At 41.4% G+C, this 14,593-nt stretch overlaps 1 protein-coding gene across 1 annotated transcript in view; it reads right to left on the bottom strand.

Annotated features, from left to right (window-relative positions):
* Positions 1-13,450, bottom strand: part of DTWD2 (DTW domain containing 2) — a 115,323-nt gene extending 101,873 nt beyond the window's left edge. Inside the window, exon 1 of the mRNA XM_047731588.1 lies at positions 13,117-13,450. Coding sequence (XP_047587544.1) covers positions 13,117-13,349 — 233 coding nt within the window. The 5' untranslated portion in view covers positions 13,350-13,450. The remainder of the gene's footprint in view (positions 1-13,116) is intronic.
* Between the last annotated feature and the right edge of the window lie 1,143 nt (positions 13,451-14,593).

The following is a 14,593-nucleotide window of genomic DNA, read 5'->3' as shown; positions in this document are numbered from 1 at the left end:
TGTGTCATTTAAGGCCTTGATTTCCTTGTTGATCTTTTGCTTGGATGATCTGTCCATTTCAGTGAGGGGAGTGTTAAAATCCCCTACTATGATTGTATTCTTGTCGATGTGTTTCTTTGATTTTGTTATTAATTGGTTTATATAGTTGGCTGCTCCCACGTTAGGGGCATAGATATTTAAAATTGTTAGATCTTCTTGTTGGACAGTTCCTTTGAGTATGATATAGTGTCCTTCCTCATCTCTTATTATAGTCTTTGGCTTAAAATCTAATTGATCTGATATAAGGATTGCCACTCCTGCTTTCTTCTGATGTCCATTAGCATGGTAAATTCTTTTCCACCCCCTCACTTTAAACCTGGAGGTGTCTTCGGGTGTAAGATGAGTTTCTTGTAGGCAACATATAGATGGTTTTTGTTTTTTTATCCATTCTGATACCCTGTGTCTTTTGATTGGGGCGTTTAGCCCATTAACATTCAGGGTAAGTATTGAGAGATATGAATTTAGTGCCATTGTATTGCCTGTAAGGTGACTGTTATTGTATATTGTCTCTGTTTCTTTCTGATCTACTACTTTTAGGGTCTCTCTTTGCTTAGAGGACCCCTTTCAATATTTCCTGTAGAGCTGGTTTGGTATTTGCAAATTCTTTCAGTTTTTGTTTGTCCTGGAAGCTTTTAATCTCTCCTTCTATTTTCAATGATAGCCTAGCTGGATATAGTATTCTTGGCTGCATGTTTTTCTCGTTTAGTACTCTGAATATATCATGCCAGCTCTTTCTGGCCTGCCAGGTCTCTGTGGATAAGTCTGCTGCCAATCTAATATTTTTACCATTGTACGTTACAGACTTCTTTTCCCGGGCTGCTTTCAGGATCTTTTCTTTGTCACTAAGACTTGTCAATTTTACTATTAGGTGACGGGGTGTAGACCTATTCTTATTGATTTTGAGGGGGGTTCTCTGAACCTCCTGAATTTTGATGCTTGTTCCCTTTGCCATATTGGGGAAATTCTCTCCAATAATTCTCTCCAATATACCTTCTGCTCCCCTCTCTGTTTCCTCTTCTTCTGGAATCCCAATTATTCTAATGTTGTTTCGTCTTATGGTGTCACTTATCTCTCGAATTCTCCCCTCGTGGTCCAGTAGCTGTTTGTCCCTCTTTTGCTCAGCTTCTTTATTCTCTGTCATTTGGTCTTCTATATCGCTAATTCTTTCTTCTGCCTCATTTATCCTAGCAGTGAGAGCCTCCATTTTTGATTGCACCTCATTAATAGCTTTTTTGATTTCAACTTGGTTAGATTTTAGTTCTTTTATTTCTCCAGAAAGGGCTTTTATATCTCCCGAGAGGGTTGCTTTAATATCTTCCATGCCTTTTTCAAGCCCGGCTAGAACCTTGAGAATCATCATTCTGAACTCTATATCTGACATATTACCAATGTCTGTATTGATTAGGTCCCTAGCCTTTGGTACTGCCTCTTGTTCTTTTTTTTGTTGTGAATTTTTCCGCCTTGTCATTTTGTCCAGATAAGAGTTTATGAAGGAGCAAGTAAAATACTAAAAGGGTGGCAACAACCCCAGGAAAATATGCTTTAGCCAAATCAGAAGAGATCCTGAATTGTGAGGGGGGAGAAAGGGGATAAAAAGGGGCTCAGAAAGAAAGAAAAAAAAAAACTATTAAAAAAAAGAAAGCCGATGAAGAAATAAATATAAAAAGAGGAAAAAATATATATATATTAGATAAACTATTTAAAAAACGTTAAAAAAAAGAAAATGGTAAAAGTTAAAAAAAATTTAGCAGAAGAAGAGAAAAAGAAAAAAAAATTGAAAAAGAAAAAAAAAATTAAATTAACTGCAAGGCTAAAAAATCATGGGGAGAAAGCCATGAGTTCCGTGCTTTGCTTTCTTCTCCTCTGGAATTCCGCCGTTCTCCTTGGTAGGTGAACTTGGTCCTGGCTGGGTTTCCCGTAGATCTTCTGGGGGAGGGGCCCGTTGTAGTGATTCTCAAGCGTCTTTGCCCCAGGCGGAGTTGCACCGCCCTTACCCGGGGCCGCGCTGAGTCATCCGCTCGGGTTCGCTTTCGGGAGCTTTTGTTCCCTGAGCGCTTTCCGTAGAGTCCGGAGGACGGGAATGAAGATGGCGGCCTCCCGGTCTCCGGCCCGGAGGAGCCGAGAGCCTGGGGCCCCACTCCTCAGTGTGCCCTCAGAGAACAGTGCCAAATGACTCTCGTCACCCTGGCCTCCGGCCGCGCTCCGAGCTGACCGAGCCTGTGACCGGTTCAAGGTTCAACCCTGAGCTGAGAGTCACTCCTCGGCTCTGTCTCTGCAGCCGGCTTCCCCGTTCTAATACCGGTAAGCTCTGCGACACTGAGACACCCCTGATCCTTCTGCGACCCTGCGGGACCTGAGGCCGCGCTTACCCCGCCTGGGCTTCACCCCAGTTAAGCCTCTGGAGCGATGTCCCTCAGCGGAACAGACTTTTAAAAGTCCTGATTTTGCTCCATTGCTCCGCCGCTCGCCGGGAGCCGGCCCCTCCCCCCGCGGTCTATCTTCCCGTCGCTTTGGATTCACTTCTCCGCCAGTCCTACCTTGCAGAAAGTGGTTGATTTTCTGTTTCTGGAATTGCTGTTCTTCTTCTCTTCAATCTCCCGTTGGATTTGTAGGTGTTTGCAATCTTTAGATAAGCTATTTAGCTGATCTCCCGCTACCCGAAGTAGTCTCAGCCTGCTACTTCTCCGCCATCTTGACTCCTCATCCTAAATTTTTTAACTAACTGTGGTACATAACCAAACTAATTCAGGAATCAATGGCCTAGAAATAAACTTGTTCCAACGATAGGAACTATAATCAAAAAATTTTTTAGTAAATTTCATTACAATTAAAGAAGGCTTAAGAGGAGCCAGATGTCAGGACAACGAAGCCTTACACTCAGAGAAATGACTATATACATCAGCTATATAAAGCCCCTACTAAAATTGCAATGCAAAGTGACAGATCAGCTAAGACTGAGAATCTTAAGTAATTGTTGGGTCCCCCAAAATTGGGTCCCCCAATAATGGGTCCGTGATTAAAGGAGCGAGACTGATACAAAGCGAAGGTCAAGCAAAGCTTTATTTCGCGCCAAGCATCAGGAATCAGACCGACCGTCAAACAGACCGGTCAGGGCACCCCTCCAGAGAGGATGACCCCTCCCTGCTTTCCAGACTAACTTTTATAGAGCAAAGGCCATGTGGCTGGGCCTGGCCACACACAGATGGCCAATGAGATTTTAACACACACAGGAAACTCCACAGTGATGCTAGGTGACCAATTGAATTACAATTTACTCTAGTAGACATTTGAACCAGCATATCGCCTAGTTCAGAATTGGTGCCCAAAAGGTGCCCAAAGGGCGGGGCCCATACTCCTTGGTAACTAGGGAGACAGTATGAGCCCCCCACTGATTGAATACCTCCACCTGGCCTGACCCACCCTTGTATTTGGACTTTGTTACCTGGGACTGGTTTCCCGGACTTGCTTTTAAATAAGTTCCCCTGGGGGGGACAAGGTCAATTTAAGTTTTACAGCAAAATGGCAGTTCGACGGGGGTGGGGCTGCTCTGGCTGAATAGGCCCTTACAGTAATCATAAAGTAATCATCTATATTCAATTGTCCTATTATTTACTTTCCACTTTCTCCTGTCCTACAGAAATATAAATTGTTACCAAAAAATAGCAAAACATCTTTCTTAGTAGCAAATTACGTCACTCTTTCCTCTGCAAACTTTTATTTTATACTTTCATAATCTGTCTTAAATGTTAGATAAATTTGCTCACACTCAGTTCACTAGAAATTTTAGAGGAAACAATCTCTCAATCATTTCCTATGGCCCAAGCTATGCATTTATTGGAAATTGGGTATTGAACGAATAATAACTGAATGAACAAAGAATATCCACATGATTTATCAAAGTAAGCTTCAAAGTCTGTGTGTATCAGAATCCTGTTTCTTATCCACTAACGAAGGAAAGAGAATCGCATGAATGTCCATCCTGACAGGCAAGGAATCAAACACTAAAGTGGTCCCAAGGACCAGTTATCCTCATTAGAGAAATTTTACAAAGCATAGCATAGACTTAAGAGCCCATTTTACTAGTAAACATTTCCGTTTTGTTTATTCTTTCCTCTCCTTTCCATTCCTAAAAACTGTATTTTAAAATACAGATTTTTATGTAGCTGATTCAATAAGGAAGTATTCCTCAAAATTTTATACAAATAAAAATTTTGTATAAATTCTCAAGAGACCTGAGAATTTTTTTTTAAAGATTTTATTTATTTATTTGAGAGAGAGAGAGAGAAAAAGAGAACAGTGGGGAGCAGCACAGGGAGAGAGAGAAGCAGGCTCTCCACCAAGCAGGGAGCCCTATGCAGAGCTTGATCCCAGGACCCTGGGATCATGACCTGAGCCGAAGGCAGATGCTTAACAACTGAGCCACCCAGGTACCCCAGAGAATTTTCTTTGATATGAAAGAGAAAATATCAGGTTTAACTTAAATATTTACTTAAATACTTAATACTTAAATATTTAAGAGAATATAATGATGTTATGGAATAAGCCACTGATTTTGATATAATTCAAAGAGTGCTTGTCATCAATGTAACATTTATCTGTAGCTGGAAAATGAGTACTTTTGAAAGCCCCAGGATGACAAAATCTCCATCATGAGGCAATTTATTTATGGTGACCTACAGCACAATACATGTAAAATTATTTACTTCCCCTTAATCTCTGAATCTAGAAAAACTACTCTAACCTGGAAAAAGTTAACTAAAGCAAAAGAGACCAATTTCATAAATAATAATGATTATTTCATGGAGGAGGAAAAGAAAGAGAGAAAAGAGGGGAATAGGGAAAAGGGGGAAGGAGAAGAGAGATGAAAGAGGGGAATAGGGAAAAGGGGGAAGGAGAAGAGAGATGAGGAGAAAGGAAGAAAAAGAAATAAAAGAACAAATGAGAAAAGTAGAGAGGAAGAATTATTTCTTAAAGATTTGTAATTTGAGAGAGAGTGTGAGAGCGCATGCACGTAAGTAAGGGGGTGGGTGGGCCGGGAGTGGGGAATCTCAAGCAGACTCCACACTGAGCACAGAGCACAACCTCAGGCTCAATCTCAGGACCCTGATATCATGACCTGAGCTGAAATCCAGAGTTGGACTCTCCGCCTAAACCACCCTGGCACCCCCTAAGGAGGAAGAATTTGTTGTTAATTGCACACTTTTAAGTTACAAGCACTATCTAAATACCTTCATTCAATCTCAAAAACCTGTCAAAGATTCGCAGTATTATTGTTCTAATTTACAGGTGTTGAAAGCAAGGCTTAGAAAGGTTAAGTAGCTTTCTTAAGAAAACAGAGTTAAGAAAACAGAGTTCTAATTCCAAAATGCATACTCTTCAAGCAATCCGTTTTTGTGGATCCCATATAAGCATTTAATGATCAATGAAGTTATACTACATAAATGGACCTAGCTTCCCTAGCCCCAGAAGGCCCAGCACTAGCATTAAGACACTTGGTGATAAACAAATAAACCTAAGAGTCTGAAAGAGATGACCAAGAAGCAAAAGGTAAAAACCAAAACATTTTTTTAAATTCTCCAGTACAAAATGTCTACAGTAATTAAGGATACATGGTTAGACACAAGGAGCAGGAAAAGGCCAAGCCACAAGAAGCTAGTAGAACCATGGAGAAACAGACTTAAGTCAAAAGAACAAACAATTCAAACTTTAAAGACAGGTAAGACAGTATTTGAGCTGGACCCTGAAACAGAGTAGCATCTCAGACAGCAGGCATGAGGGAAGAACACTTAATACAAAGGGAATAACAGAACAAAGGCATAAAGCAGAACATAAAAAGCACCTGTTTTAAGGGGACTAGTTCCAGGTAGCTGGAGAAGAGGGTATGGGATGGGTATAGTGGAGGAAGAGATACACCAGGCTTTGGAAACCACACTGGAGCCGGGACTCCGTTCTCTACCTGAAATATGAGCATGGAAGGTCTCCAGGAAAGGAATATCAGGAGCACACCCAGATGTTAGAAATCGAATGACCTCTGTTGAAAAGAAGTTAGAAAACAATTTGGAAATTCCTCAGAATGGTAAACAGAGAACTACCATATGACCCAGAAATTCCACTCTTAGGAATATATACCCCCCAAAATTAAAAACAGTAACTAGAACAGATACTGGTGTAGCAATGTTCATAGCAGTACCATTCACAAGTGTCCATCAACAAGTGAGTGGGTAATAGAGAAGCAAAGAAAATGAATAATGGATAAACAAAAGTGATATACACATACAATTCAGCCATAGAAAGGGAAGAAATTTTGATAGGCTACAATATGGATGGAACTTGAAAACATTACTCTAAGTAAAATGTTAGAAACAGAAGGATAAATATTGTATGTTATATGAAGGATCTGAAATAAGCAAAGTCATAAAAATAGAGATTAGAAGAGAAGTTACCAGGGGCTGGGCAGTGGGGGATGGGAGATGGGAAGTGGTTATTTCGTGGGTATACAGTTAATGCCAAAGATGATGAAAGAGTCTGGTGTATAGATAGCAGTGATGGTTACACAACATTATGAATATATGTCATGACTCTGAGTTATACAGTTAAAAACCATTAAAATTTTAAACATTATATCCATATTAGCACAAGTATTTTTTAAAAAAGGAAAGAAAGAAAGACAGCCTGCCAAGTAACATGTCTACATAGACAACAGGTCAGATATTCCTTATCCACAGGATAATCCCTCTTAACCTTTGCAAAGTCCTGAGACTCATTCTCTATCTTTTTATTTTTCTCCCCTGAGTAACTCTAGAAGACGTGTTACTTCACTTCACTGCTGCCTTTTTCCCCACAGCCTTCCCATGAGGCTTCCAGTAGAGAAAACCAGAAGACAAGTAAACAAACAAAAAACTCAACAGGGGAAAACAAAATAAATTCCTATCAGTAACATCTTCAAATTTGTCTTTGTGACTGAAAAATGAGGACTTCCCAACAGAAGTAAGAAGCTGAACTTAGCCAGGTAAAGGATTCAAGAAATAAAAGCTCGACCTTAAAAAAGACAGGAATTAAAAAGCCCTCATCCCAAAATAACTAACAATAGCCAAGAAAAAGGGAAAAGAACAGAATCTATGGATTCGAAACCCACAAAGAAACACCTCCCTGGAAGTTTTTTTATATGTAGCAGGAAAACAAGGGTAGTCATACTGTTCACTTCAATACAATCCTTTATTATGTGGTATAGTAACAGAAGTATGAAAGCTAACACAGTCTGCCTCTTACTAGTCCCCTCACCTTCAGGGTCTATAAAAAGGAATAACTATTTAAATCACAAAGTTGTCTCTCGTGTATGAAATAAAAATGCACACGTAAAAGCACTTTGTAACCTGTGGGCCCTTTTTAAATAATACCAAATTTTAGACAAGACTATTTCTGAATATTTTCTCTCTCTATATAAGCATGAATAGAACAATGAATTATTAATTTTGGGCAAATGTACTTTAAAAATTAATGTGCTTTGATGTTCTTTGAAGAAAACAACTATCCATCAGAGGGTAATGATATAATTCTTATTTTTCTTTCTTGGGGAAAATAAATCAAACATTTAGAAAGCTCTGTGCTTTTTTAAAATTGGTCACTCCTCTTTGGAGACTTAATTAAGATTAAGAAAAAAAATTCCCTCTTGACATATATCATCTTTGTTCAACTTTGAACACAAGATTAACCAGCACAGTAATTTGTAAATCAGTTAGCTTTCCACATATATTACAAATGAACGACTTCAAAGAATAAACATATTTTCTATACCAACAGGAAAGAACAAATTAACTTAATACTTTTCTCTTGTGAACATGATACTTTTGATACAAAGAATTAAAATTTCAAATTATCTACATTTTTACTCTAAAAATCATCATGAAGAATCTAGTTGATTTTAAATTTACCAAAGTAGTCTGTTTTCTAAACCTAAGGGTTGATACCAATTCAACATTTTTAATATATTCTATTTTTTAAAAGATTTTATTTATTAGAGAGAGAGAGCATGAGATGGGAGAGGTCAGAGGGAGAAACAGACTCCTCACTGAGCAGGGAGCCCAATGTGGGACTTGGTCCTGGGACCCCAAGATCATGACCTGAGCCGAAGGAAGTTTGTTAACCAACAGAGCCATGCAGGCGCCCTTAATACATTCTAAACTAACTGCCTTGGGAATCACCATTTTTCACTTGTACCTACCATACTTATAGGCGATTTACCCTGCTGTTTAAGCAGACCAGCCATAATGCTATACATGAGACCTAGAATGAAAAAGCAATGGAGCTAGGAGCTGTGGTGCCCTGAACAGATCACACCCAACCCAACGTCATGATCAGTGCTCAGCTCAACCAGCTACTGCTCCAAAAGGTGGTCCCTGACCTGCTAGGTCTTCCTATCCTGACAAAAGCCAGAAATCTGCATTTTTTAAAATAAAAATTCTGGACTTTTACCTGTTAGAACTAATTTAAAAACACAAAATACTAGTTCAAAACAAACATCTGTTGGCTGCCGATGTGTGGCTCTTGCATTCTTCTTAAACACCTGTAGTTTCCCACCTTCCATCTCTCCTGATTTTTATCCCCACCAGTTGTTTCTCCAAAATATGTAAACCTAAAGAATAAAGAAAGGTTAAGCCATGGAACAAAGGAGCTAGATGTTGTTAAAAGAGAGAAACCTGGAACACTTCAAATTTTCTAAGAGACTAGATCTTAAATCTTTTCACCAGAAAAAAAGATAGAATAATTACGCATCCCAAGCTGCCAGTGTTAATTGTACTACATTTTCTAAATGTATTAAAGAAGAAAGCATTGAAGGGAAAAAAATTCTATCTCAGAGCTTATCTGTGTCAGTCTGTGTACATGCCCCTGCTGCTGTTTCCCTCCCTCAATTAAAAAATACTGCATGTTTTGACATTATTCCATTATTCTAAGGACCAGTGATTTCTCAGTGGTTTCTAACTCTTACCCTCAGGCTCATGGCAGCATCTCTAGAAGATATGAGAGTATAATTAAGATCCTAGCATCTTTACTAGAATGAGGTTCCAATTCTTCCCAGTCAAGACTTTTAACATTGTATCACCAATCATCTGCAATTTTTAATAAAACAGAATATAAATTATTACAGCTAAAAGTTACCTAGTGAAGTCACACTTATGACAACCACCCAAATAAAAAAATATTCCAGTGCTTGGTGTGTTGGATCCAAGTACATTAGACTGAATTCCTCTTAACCTCCCTAACATAACTTACCTGGCCCTTCTCAGTACAACCAATATTAATCTCTACAGCTCTCTCCTCTCCCTCCTTTCCACCACATTTTCAAAATACACTCCTCTCTCTACCCTGTGCCTCTGTTAATCCTGTTCTCTCAACAGAACACACTGCTAATGAAATAGGTATCCAGTAATGTTTTAAGTAAATGGCCAAATAACTATAACTTGCTGATCACTCAACTCAATGAATGCATTTTTGTTTTAATAACTATTAGGGCGCCTGGGTGGCTCAGTGGGTTGAGCCTCTGCCTTTGGCTCAGGTCATGATCTCGGGGTCCTGAGATCGAGCCCCACATCAGGCTCTCTGCTCGGCGGGGAGCCTGCTTCCTCCTCTCTCTCTCTCTGCCTGCCTGTCTGCCTACTTGTGATCTCTATCAAATAAAGAAATAAAAATCTTAAAAAAAAATTTAACGTATAACTATTACAAGCCTAAATGTAGATATTCACCCACGGAACTAATAAAACTTCAAAAGCTTAATGAAATAGAATATAAAGATGTATCAACTAGCTTATATATTACTAATAACACCTAAATACTCTCCATATTTCTAGAACTGTAATATAACCTATTAGAATAAATAAAATGCATACTATGCCAAGGGTGAGAACAGCATTAAAGGTACAAAATTTCACTAGAAAATGCAAAGTGCGGGGGCACCTGGGTGGCTCAGTGGGTTAAAGCCTCTGCCTTCGGCTCAGGTCATGATCCCAGGGTCCTGGGATGGAGCCCCACATTGGGCTCTCTGCTTGGTGGGGATCCTGCTCCCCCGCTCACCCGCCTGCTTCTCTGCCCACTTGTGATCTCTGTCTTTCAAATAAATAAATAACTAATCTTAAAAAAAAAAGAAAGAAAGAAAGAAAATGCCAAGTGCAGAAACACTGGAATGAATCATAATCCTAAAATATTAACTAAATATAATTGAAAACAAGCTAAAATCCAAGTCATTTTTATTTTTTAGAAAGCAGATTAGATTAGGGTGTAAAGAAGGATAAAAAGACAGAGCAAAGAGAATTTTTATGGCAGTGAAAATACTCCACGATATACTATAATAGTAGACATATATATTATTATAAAGTAATCCAAAAGCAAAACATATACAACACCAAGAGAGTAAACCCCTAATGTAAAACTGTGGACACCGAATTATGATGATGTTCATCTAATTTAGCAAATGTACTACTCTGGCAGGGGATGCTGATAAGGGGGGGAAGCAGGTGGGGGTGAGGATACAGAGGAGGTCTCCTCTCCTTCCACTCAATTTTGCCATGAATCTAAGACTTCTCTAAAAAATAAAGTCTATTAAGTGGAGGGGGTAGCAGATCAGAAAAACTACAAATCATTGCTAAATGTAGTAGACTCATTTTCTTTAAAAAAAAAAAAAACCTGTATACAGCATTTATATTAGCAGGTCTGAATCAACTAGAAACTACATGACAAAGCTAGCACAATAATTCAGCCTTGGATTTATCAGTACCCTATTGAGACCTCTTTGCAGCATTGTTAAGTGTTATCTCCTAACACCTCTAGGGAGTGTGTTTAAATAAAACGTACTCACACATCCCTTCTGTTCATATATGCAGTCCCTTACAGACACAAATTACTTATCCTCCTCAAAAGTCTAAACGGAGTGTCTACTTTCAATAGGACATTTGGGAGATATAAAAAGATTCTTACACTCAAGATCCCTTCCTCTGAGATCTTACAATCCAATCCTGGGAAAAGATCAAAACGTCCAAGGAAGGATACTCCAAGTAGTCAAGTGGTAAACACACGAAACCAGGCTGTCCGTCTTTTCCTTCACAGGATGCCTTTCTCCTGACTGGATCCTTCTCATCTTTCAAATCTCAGTGTAAATGCTAGCACCTCAGAAATATTTCCTGACACCATCCTGTGATTATCTGTCACAACGTCCCACTCCTTTGCTTCACTGCTGGTTTGTTGTTCATTTTCCATTCTGTAATTGCATATTTGGTTGCTGGTTTATAATCTGCAGCCAGTAACAGACTGAATATCCCAGGCAGGTGCACACTCCACTGTATTACCAAGAATTTGCAAAGCATTCAATAAACACTGGTTAAATGAATGCACAGGTCTGGGGCTCGGGACAAAGGGCTGGGCTAGAAGTATTGGGGTAGAGAGGATAATTTACCCATGAAAACTGGTAAGATCGCCTGTCAAAAATGTGTGGGGTTCTAAGAGAAGAGAATCTAGAATCAAGAACTGAGGAAGCCCAAACATGCAGAGTTTGAGTAGAACAGGCAAAGACTAGGACAGACTAGTCAGATAAACCACCAGGAAGCCGGAGATACACAGTGTTCCAAGAACTTAGTATTCCCTCCCCCTGCTTGTGTTCTCTTACTCTCTCGGTCAAATAAGTAAAATCTTCTAGAAAAGCGGGGGGGGGGGGAGCTGGGGTTGTTTAAACCTCTGCCTTTGGCTCAGGTCATGATCCCAGTGTCCTAGGATTGAACACCTCGTCGGGGGTCCCTGCTCAACAGGGAGTCTGCTTCTCCCTCTCTGCCTCTCCCCGTTTGTGCTCTCGCTCCCTCACATTCTCTCTCAAATAAACAAAATCTTAAAAAAAAAAAAAATACATTTTAAAAAAAGAAGTCAGTATTCAGGGGCGCCTGGGTGACTCATTGGGTTAAGCCTCTGCCTTCGGCTCAGGTCATGATCCCAGGGTCCTGGGATGGAGTCCCGCATTGGGCTCTCTGCTCAGCAGGGAGTCTGCCTCCCCGCCCCCCTCTCTCTGCCTGCCTCTCTGCCAACTTGTGATCTCTGTCAAATAAATAAATAAAATATTTTTTTAAAAAGTCATTATTCAAATGCAGAATGCTGCCAAGAGGTCTAGTGAAAAGTGAACAGAAAAGGATCCACTGGGTTTCATCGTAGGGAGGTTACTGGGAGTGTAGGATGGGATGACAAACTGCACAGCTATGCCCAGATGAGGAAGCAGAGGCACTATCTAAGGGTTAAAACTGTGGAAGGCAACAGAAAGATGGGTGATAGATGGAGACATTCAGTAACTCCTGAACACCCACAAGGTAAAGAGAACAGTTTATCTAAACAGTATGAGATGCAAACAGGCAGGGAAAACAATCCTCCACATCCTGAAGTACCCCAGCACCATGAGGTCATCCTGAAAGTCACTGCAACAACTGGGCATACTGCGAGCATTCAGTGTTAGCTATGGTTGCCTGTTCAACAGACTGTCTCTTCACCAGACTCTAAGTGCCCCAGTGAGGGCAGAGACCATGTGTTTGATCCATGCCGACGTTCCCAGCACCATACAGATGTCTGGCACAATGTAGGTGCTCAATAAATCCAAACGAAGTCAGAATTCAAAAGGCAATCGTAACAGAAATCATACTGGTTATCTCTGTTCTCTAATTACTTTTACTTTCTTTTTTTAACTGTACGATGACTACGTCACTTGGGCATAAGAGTATTCGTTACTTTAAGTATTATTGTCATTAAACCTGGCTTCCCCCTTCAGACTCAAGATTCCTGACAGCGAACGCGTGCCTGCTCATCCCGCGACACGCTCGGGGTCTCGCAGGAAGTCAGGCTAAATACTCATGAACCTGGATCAACGGCATCTTACTAAAGGGCTGTGACAGCAATTTCCACAGAGTGATCCCAAGGTCACCAGCCAACCCAAGGTCCACGACCCTAGAGGCAGCTATCCCCTCGGCGAAGCCGGCGCCTTCCCGGCAGGGGGCGCTGCAGCCTCCTCCGACGGCGGCCCTGGTCTTAGTCCCCGCCCCCCAGTTCCGCGGTCACCTGCAGCGGCTGCACTCGGGCCTCCGCTCGGCGGGCTCCACCGGCAGCTCCCACAGTGCGTCCTCAAAGGCGCTGTCAGCCAAGGCGCCGTCCGCCTCCGCGTCCAGGGAAGCCTCCGCCGGCGCTGTGTCGCCCTCCCTTCGCTCCTCGTCTTTAGGCGTCTGAGACCTTGAGGGCCCCGACGACCGCGCGACGGGGTCCCCGGGTGTTCGCGCCTCTTTTTGCGGCTCCATGGCCGGCGCCCAGGTCCTGCTGTCACATTGAGCCCTCGCTGCCGCAGGGGGGCGCCACACGCTGGAGAAACCGCCTCGCGCCGCGCGGCGTCACGCACGCCGGCCACGTACGGGGGGGCGGGTCCCCGAAGCCCAGGCTCGAGGTCCCGCCCTGCTGCGGAATTGGGACGAGCCTATTGGTCGGTGCTCGGTGGGCCCTTATACCTGGGAACCAGGAAGGGAAGTGTGGGTGGTCCCGGGGAGCAGATGCGAATAGATAAGCTTCTCAGGGACAGAAAATAGGAAGCCCCTCAGCGGACCTCTCAGGAGCAAACCCGAACGCGCCTTCTTTAATGTCTCCCCTTAAAAGTGACAGTTAAATGGAATTCTGCATTTTCCACCTTAGGACGGCACTTTTGAGAAACTGGTTCCGTGCATACCACAGTTGGAGCAGCGATGCTGTTGATCGCTAAAGGCCAGCAAAGGAGAGCCTGTACGGACTGACAGCTGGATTCGCAGCTGGTCCGTCTCATGCAAACTCTTCTCTAGACAGGCAGGGAGCTCTGTCCTGTGTCTTTTATATCTTGGCATTCCTCCTTGGCATCAAGCATACATTTTACACTAGACACCAAATATTTTTTTTTATTTTATTTTCTCAGTGTTCCAAATGTTTCTTAAATGCGGTTTTTAAGTTATCTGAGGCCCCTAATATCAGGAAGCAGTCGGAGGGCTGAGATACGGTGGATGGGGGCGGGGCGGGGGGAAGCCATCAAAAGATAACTACTTTAAAAAAAGAAGAAAAAAGATAACTACTTTAGGAAAGAGAGAGGGGAAGGAAGGAAATGGAAAGGAAAGAAGAAAACTACTTTGCCCCAGTATCTGCAGCTCCTGGATGACAGCAATATAGCCTAGAGCGTTTTGAAAAGCCAAAGTGAAGTCCGCCTTAGAATGAAGGCAGAAATAGTACTTGCCCAAAATTGGGCTCTGATGCTTTTCATTTATTAATACTGTATGTGACTTCTACCACTGTTGAGCATTTAAACAAAAAATTAGTTTTCATCAGTTATCTAAGTTTTGCAGTCATAATTATTCGATCCCAGAGCCATGAAGGATTAAACACAAAACAAAGCAGGTTCAACACTAACGGTAATAGAGCAGTATTGTAGTTCTTAAAACAAAGTACTTATTTCAATATTAGGTTTTCAGCCATCTTAAAACCAAGCTGATGAATAGAATACAGAGCTATCGTTTTTAATTATTTTGCA

The sequence above is a fragment of the Lutra lutra genome, chromosome 5, assembly GCF_902655055.1.
Source record: "Lutra lutra chromosome 5, mLutLut1.2, whole genome shotgun sequence".
In the NCBI taxonomy this organism is placed as follows: Eukaryota; Metazoa; Chordata; class Mammalia; order Carnivora; family Mustelidae; genus Lutra; species Lutra lutra.
This window is presented reverse-complemented; position numbering and strand designations above follow the sequence as displayed.